We start from the raw sequence: 8,109 nt of genomic DNA, 5'->3' as shown, positions 1-8,109 counted from the left end.
GGCGAGGGGGGCGGGGAAGGGAGGAGGAGGAAATCGAAGGAACTATTTGCTCCTTCCTTTACAAATCCCTTTGGTGGGAAGATGGAAAACATCTCTCTGGCATTAAGTGAAATCTCTGCACTCTACACTTGGGGTGTCCTGGAAATTGCAACTGAACACAGAGATAGGAGACAAGTCTAGGCCCGCCTTTGCCCCCCAGCTAACCCTGTGATCGTGGCAGTCACCCCCTGACTCCAAGTGTGACACCAAATGACATCTGGGACTTGCACATCTTAGGAGATGTACCTGGAGGTGCCTATGAGTGTATTGCTGCTAAGTCGCTTCAGTCGTGTCTGACTCTGTGCGACCCCATAGATGGAAGCCCACCAGGGTCCCCCATCCCTGGGATTCTCCAGGCAAGAGTACTGGAGTGGGTTGCCATTTCCTTCTCCAATGTGTAAAAGTGAAAAGTGAAAGGGAAGTCGTTCAGTCGTGTCCGACTCTTAGCGACCCCATGGACTGCAGCCTACCAGGCTCCGCTGTCCACAGGATTTTCCATTTCAAAGCATGCATGGGTTCAATTTCCAAACAAATCCTATATGAGATTAATGTAAGATTACTCCATCTCTTATATACATATATATATATATGCATGTGTGTGTGTAAAATAAAGCCTCGGAGGATATTCTTAGTTCTAGTCCCATGTATGAGTAAAGGAGAGAAATCTATTGTCCCTAAAGTGCTTCTTAAAATATAAGGACTAGGGGCTTCTGTAGTGGCTCAGTAATAAAAAAATCTGCCTGCCAATGCAGGGGACACGGGTTCAATCCCGGGTATGAGAAGATCCCACATGCCACAGAGCAACTAGGTCTGTGCACAACTACTAAGCCTGTGCTCCAGAGCCCAGCAGGTGCAAGCCCACGAGCCCGAGAGCTTGTGCTCCACACCAGGAGAGTAGCCCCCACCCACCACAGCGAGAGAAAAGCCCGCGCAGCCATGAAGACCCGGAGCAACCAAATTAGTAAATAAAAGTTTTACTAAAGATATAAGGATTAAAGAATATTGGCTTTGGTCCCTGCACCCGTCTGAAGGTGCCCTGCACAGAAGCCAGCCTCATGGTGATGACTTACCCCACAGAGCCATGAAGATGGAGAAGAAGACGGTGGCAGGGTTGTCAAACAGGTGGCTGGCCCGCGCTGTCCCACAGGCCGAGCTGAGGTTCCAGTAGTCACAGGACGTGTCGCAAAGGGGACACATGGTGAAGGCGTTCTGCTGGTCACACATCTCCTTGCTGCAGGAGACAGAGGCTGTGGGGTCACAGGGCTCCAAGCAGGACCCTCCCTAAGTCCATCACCCCCAAAACCCCTCCCACTTGGAACTCCCTGGCTGCTTCAGTAACTCTGTCAACAAGGCATATGAGATCAGAGCTGGGCTTGGATTCTTCCCCTTGGGAGTACTGTTTTTAGTATCTTGTCTTTAAAACTGGGTGAGCAGATGAACAGATAAAGAAGATGTGGTACATATGTATGATGGAATATTACTCAGCCATGAAAAGGAATAAAATTGGGTCATTTGTAGTGATGTGGCTGGACCTGGAGTCCATCAAACAGGCGAAGCAAGTCAGAAAACAACAAATGCCATATATTAACGCATAGATATAGAATCTAGAAAAATGATACAGATGAACCTATTTGTGGGGAAAGAATGGAGACACGGACTTAGAGAACGGACTTATGGACCCAAGAGGGGAAGGAGAGGGTGGGACAAATTGACAGAGCAGCACTGACTTATAGACCCTACCATGTATGAAGAGACCCAGTGGGAAGCTGCCACACAGCACAGGGAGCTCAGCTCAGCACTCTGTGATGACCTACAGGGGTGGGATGGGAGCGGGGGGTGGAAGGGAGAAGCTCAAGAGGGAGGGGATATATGTCTACATATAGCTGATCCCAGAGAAGGCAATGGCACCCCACTCCAGTACTCTTGCCTGGAAAATCCCATGGACGGTAGGCTGCAGTCCATGGGGTCGCTACGAGTCGGACACGACTGAGCAACTTCAATTCCACTTTTCACTTTCATGCATTGGAGAAGGAAATGGCAACCCACTCCAGTGTTCTTGCCTGGAGAATCCCAGGGACGGGGGAGCCTGGTGGGCTGCCATCTATGGGGTCGCACAGAGTCAGACACGACTGAAGTGACTTAGCAGTAGCAGCAGCAGCTGATCCACATTGTTGTACAGCAGAAACTAACACAACATTGTAAAGCAATTATACTCTAGTGGAAAAAAATAAATTAAAAAAAAATAGATGGGCTACCTTCGGAGGTATGGAAGCCATCACTATACGTGAACCAACAAAAAGTGAGTGACCACATATCAGTTATGCTGTGCACTGGATGGTACCATATAAAAGAGTGAAAGTGTTAATTGCTCAGTCGTGTCCGGCTCTTTGCGACCCCATGGACTGTAGCCCATCAGGCTCCTCTGTCCATGGGGTTCTCCAGACAAGAATACTAGAGTGGGTAGCTGTTCCCTTCTCCAGGGAATCGTCCCAATCCAGAAACTGAACCCAGGTATCCCACATTGTAGGTGGGTTTTTTACCAGCTGAGCCACCAGGGAAGCCCGGTGCTGTATAAAGTCCCATCCAAAGGTGCTGAGTCTATGGGGCTGATGGTTTGTGAATAAGTCACTCATCACAGCTCAGAGTCTATCGTCCTCATTCAAGCACGAGCTACCTCATTAGTGTATTAGGATGGTCACACGGAGGAATCAACATGAGTATACCATTCGACCAGCACAAGGTCTTCCTCCTGGAAGAAGTCATGCAAAGACGAGTGGAGTCAGGAGGGAGGAAGCCCAACTTCTAAGTGAATCAACCATGTGACTGTTTGGAGAAGACAGATTAGTAACCTCAACTTAATAAGAATTATCCTAACCACAAAATGGGATGCGAGAGGCTGGAAGAATAAGGTGTGTATTAGTTGCTCAGTTGTGTCCAACTCTTTGTGATCTCATGATCACAAAGATTAGTTGCTCAGTTGTGTCCAACTCTTTGTGATCTCACCGCAGCCCTCCAGGTTCCTCTGGAATGGAACCTGGGCAAGAATTCTCCATGGAATTCTCCAGGCAAGAATACTGGAGTAGACTGCCATTCCCTTCTCCAGGAGATCTTCCCAACCTAGGGATCGAATCCAGGTCTCCTGTGTTGCAAGCAGATTCTTTACCTTCTGAGCCACCAGGGAAGTCCAGGGAAGCCACCAGGGAAGAATAGGGTAAATTCTCCCAAAGTCTAGATTCCAAGAATCCAAGAGAACAAAGCATGAGTCAAATAAACATCACCTCTATTCTCACCTCTTTTCAGTATATTTCTCTTTACTGGACTTATGCATATATTTGAAATTCCATTCACTTGGGTGGATCAGCTGGACCCAATAACTTCAGGCTCGTCAGGTGCTTGCAAATAAGAACCGAGGATTTCTCAGCCCCAACTGGTTTCCCCAATAACCCTCCACATTGCAGTCTGGTAGGAAAATGAATGAACTCATCACTCCGGTGTGTGATATTTGCCCTCGGGGATGAGTAGATGGCTAAGCTCATCACTTTGGGGAAAAGGGTGGAGAACTAGAGATTTCACGAAAAGAAAGCACTGGCTGTTCTCACAGAGCAGCTGGAGGAGACCCCATGATGGGGAGGCAGGGATCACAGGCTGAAACCACAGCTGGGTTTTCTCCACAAAGAGGCAGCAGAGGGCACTACCGAGCACAGTACAGCTGGCTGAGGGAGCTGGTACCCCGGTGCCTGAGCCAAGGGCTTAGATAAAACCCAGAAGCCGGCTGGATGCCTGTGTTTAGCTTCCATCGCTAAGCAGTCAAAGGTTTCACCGAGGGCTGTCGTTGACTGTCAAGTCCCAGCTCTCAGGCTTGTTTTTAATGAGCCTCGGCAGGGAAAGTCCTTTTGTGTGAGAGAATGGAAACTCCGGGTCTCAGGATAAATCCCAGCTCCTCCACAGACTTGGTGCTGAGCACTCCACTGGCAAGTGTCAAGATCGGTGACTCACTCACATCGACAATATTAAATAGTAATTTCTTAATAGTAAGTTCAGCCACACTGACTTCACCTGGGCATGTGTTTATTGGTAACTGGAGAGCAGGACTGAAGTCTTCTGGGCCAGACATGTGATGGCTGCCTGGTAGAGGAGCTGGTGCTTTTAGGAGGAGAGTACCAATTAGAAAACAGATTCACACAGAAAACTTGTCAGTTTGCACAAAGTCTAGCAAACAGCTTTGCTTCTAAGCCGTGTCTGTTCAGTCATTAAGTCGATCCAACTCTTTGTAACTCCATGGACTGCAGCATGCCAGGCTTCCCTATACTTCAATACCTTCCAGAATTTGTTCAGATTCATCACCAATCAACCATCTCACCCTCTGCTGCCCCCTTCTCCCCCTGCCTTCACTCTTTCCCAGCATCAAGGTCTTTTCCAATGAGTTGGCTCTTCGAATTAGGTGGTCAAAGTAGTGGAGCTTCAGCTTCAGCATCAGTCCTTCCAATGAATATTCAGGGTTGGTTTCCTTTAGGATTGACTGGTTTGATCTTGCTGTCTAAGGGACTCTCAAGAGTCTTCTCCATCACCACAGTCCAAAAACATCAATTCTTGGGTGCCCAGCCGCCTTTATGGCCAACTCACATCCATATACGACTACCAGAAAAACCAGGACAGTAGCGGTTTTGTCCCTAAATCGTGTCTGACTCTTGTGACCCTGTGGACTGTAGCCTGCTAGGCCTCTCTGTCCATGGGATTCTCCAGGCAGGAATAATGTAGAGAATTGCCATTTCCTTCTCCAGGGGATCTTCCTGACCCAGGAATTGAACCCGAGTCTCCTGCATTGCAGGCTGACTCTTTATGGACTGAGCTATGAGGGAAGCCCTCCGGAAAAACCATAGCTGCTACTTTACAGACCTTTGTCGGCAAAGTGATATCTCTGCTTTTTAATACACTGTCCAGGTTTGTCACGGTTTTTCTTCCAAGGAGCGTGTCTTTTATTTTCATGACTACAGTCACTATTCACAGTGATTTTGGAGCCCAAGAAAATAAAATCTGCCACTGCTTTGTCATGGAGATTCTTTACATATATACAGGGAGACACATAATCCTAGAAAATCTAATCTCAATCAAAACTAGTCCATGCTAAAAGGTCAGGGGAAAAAAAAATATTAGCACCACCTTAGTACAGAGTACTTTGAAATGTGAATACTGTGTACATAAATGGTTTTAAAATTAGAATACAGTCAACTGACAATCATTTGTATGAAATGGCAGCCATGGTAGCATGGATAGTCCCACATCATTTAGGTTTGAAGTCAGAATGCTCTGTATGCATTGGGTTGGGTATTTTTTGTTGCATCTTTGGAGTTTTTTGATGCAAGCAATTGGAAGAGGATTCTGGAGAAATTCTGCCTTAGGATGACATTAAAGGACTTTGTAGTCTCTGAGACAAGCTGAAAAAGGGGGAGACGCCCCGAGAACTGAAGTCAGGGCTGGGTCATTCACTAAAGTCAGGGCTGGGTCATTCACTAGCTGCATCATCCACAGATTCTTAGTTAGAAGCCACAGTGGCTATAAATCCAATGACATGTTTCTTCAACCGATCATGTTCTCTCGGACACAGAAGAAGGTTGATGAATGGCTTGACCATCAGGTGAACCAAGACCCTGGAGTGGGTGGTGTTCTCAATGAGTGACCCACTGCTCACAATTCAAGTGACATACAGGGCTCTACTAGCCACAAAGGGAGGCAATTATTCAAGAAATTCAGACAGAACATCTGCTATTAAGATCTCAGCTCTAAAGTAACCAGTTTTTCTTTAAAATATGGTTTAGATTAATCACCTTTAAAAAAAAAATGCTCCAGTCTTTCCTATGCATGTAAGCAAATGGGGAACAAATGGAACCAACCCCTTGCTAAGCAGATGAAGGTTCTATAGACATATCTTGCACATATGGAAATACTATTAAGTGAAGCATGTGACTCACATATCAAAGTTATCGGTGATAAAAGGTACCATTTAAAGTTCCACACAATGTAACTTTCCTGGTTTTGATGCTGGACTGTGGCTTTTAAAACATAATCATTGGGGGAAACTGGATAAAGGGCACATTGGGCCCCTCTGCACTCTCTTTACTGTTTCCAGTGAATCTATACGGTTCTCAGAATAAAACATTTTTTTAAAAGTGATACACAGATACTAAATGCCAGGCCTAATGCCCAAAGTGGAGACCTTTAAAATAATCCCAGGAAGGGTGAAAGTTTATAATCGCTTAGGAGTGGCTGGGAGGACAGGGAAGCCTGGCGTCCTGCAGTTCATGGGTCCGCGAAGAGTCGGACATGACTTGGCACCTAAACAACAGCCAGACAACAAGGAGCGGCTGATAGACACAAACCCTCGAAGGGTGTGAATTTGTCTGGATTCTGTATTGGGATTTAGAGGCTGTGCTTTTATTGACAAGGAGTGGTACGGATTGTTTGTGAGTGTTCATCAGGCATAGAGCTTGGACTTCTGATAGATATACAATTATGACTGAGGAGCAGCTCTCAAAAACTACTTCATAATATGCTTGACTTTTTCTATTTACACCTTCCTGATTGGCCACACCTTATTCTGAGTCTGAAAAACTGAGAATCAAAATTTCAAATTTTACAGCAGCCAATTTTACACATTTTCATTTCAGAAAGTTGAAAAAGTTCAAAAGACTCCACTATGCAAATAAAGACATATACTGTATCCATAAACACACTTATATCACTAAATTAAATGTCATGAAACAATTCTGATACTTCCTTCTTGTGATGAATACTAAAATTATATTTCATTCTACTCTATATTATCTTAATCTTTGTTGTTCACTCACTCAGTCATATCCGCCAACTCTTTGTGACTCCATGGACTATATCATGCTAGGCTTCCCTGTCCCTCACTAACTCCTGGAGGTTGCTCAAAGTCATGTCCATTGAGTCAGTGATGCCATCCAACCATCTCATCCTCTGTCACCCCCTTATCCTTCTGCCTTTGATCTTTCCCAGCATCAGGGTCTTTCCCAGTGAGTCAGCTCTTCACATCAGGTGGCCAAAGTACTGGAGCTTCCGCTTCAGCATCAGTCCTTCCAATGAATCTTCAGGGTTGATTTCCTTTAGTCTTATTCTACTGCATTTTCAGAAATACGTATTTATTTGCTTGGCTACACCGGGTCATAGTTGTGGCACGCAGGACCTTTTAGTCGCCGTATGTGAACTCTTATCTGCAACGTGTAGGATCTAGTTCCCAAACCAGGGATCAAATCCAGTCCCCCTGTACTGGGAGATTGGAGTCTTAGCCACTGGATCACCAGGGAAGACCCTTATTCTAGTTCATTTAAAAGATAACCATTAAATTGATTCTATAATCCACTAATGGACTGCTATCCATAGTTGATAAAACATCACACACCCGACAGGCATTGTGATGTATCTGCAATGATGATGATCTCATTGTACAAGCACGCACACCTGCACACATACGAGAGCCCCACCGTGTGTGTAGGCACACGCCTTTGTAGCGTGTGTAGACCATGGTCCCTTCCAGCTGCCCTGGCCACTGTCACATGGGTTCCCATGTGGGGAACCAGGGCACGAGTCTCGAGTCCTGATATCAACCAGCACGTGGACTCTCTGCCCGCCGAGCTGTTGGTCCTCAGGGCATGGGATGAGTCCTCCAGTTTGGACCAACCTGAGACCCCAATCCCCAGCCATCATAATGGGGCAACGGAGCTGTGTTCTCTGAGAAGGCACCAGGAGGGGCCAGCTAGAGCTCCTGGGCTGCCAAGGAGGGTCAGAGCCCTGGGGAAGACGCCACAGATGACTGGGGAAAGCAAAGGCTTGGAGTAGGAGGCATGTGCCTGTGAACTCAGTTGCTTAATTATGCCTGACTCTTTCCAACCCCATGAACTGTAGCCCACCAGGCTCCTCTGCCCATGGGGTTTCTCAGGCAAGAATACTGGAGTGTTGTAACCATTTCCTACTCCAGGGGATCTTCCCAGTCCAGAGACTGAAATTGCATTTCCTGAGTCTCCTGCATCGGCAGGGGGGGTTTTTTTCACT

At 46.5% G+C, this 8,109-nt stretch overlaps 1 protein-coding gene across 1 annotated transcript in view; it reads right to left on the bottom strand.

Annotated features, from left to right (window-relative positions):
* Positions 1 to 8,109, bottom strand: part of ANO2 (anoctamin 2, calcium activated chloride channel) — a 339,922-nt gene that overhangs the window by 171,254 nt on the left and 160,559 nt on the right. The window contains exon 13 of the mRNA XM_010844983.1: positions 1,110 to 1,270. Within this exon, the coding sequence (XP_010843285.1) occupies positions 1,110 to 1,270 (161 nt within the window). The remainder of the gene's footprint in view (positions 1 to 1,109; positions 1,271 to 8,109) is intronic.

Source organism: Bison bison, unplaced genomic scaffold (genome assembly GCF_000754665.1).
Source record: "Bison bison bison isolate TAMUID 2011002044 unplaced genomic scaffold, Bison_UMD1.0 scf7180017864213, whole genome shotgun sequence".
NCBI classification, from domain to species: Eukaryota; Metazoa; Chordata; class Mammalia; order Artiodactyla; family Bovidae; genus Bison; species Bison bison.
Note: the sequence above shows the minus strand (reverse complement) of the source record. Positions and strands in the feature narration are given on the sequence as shown.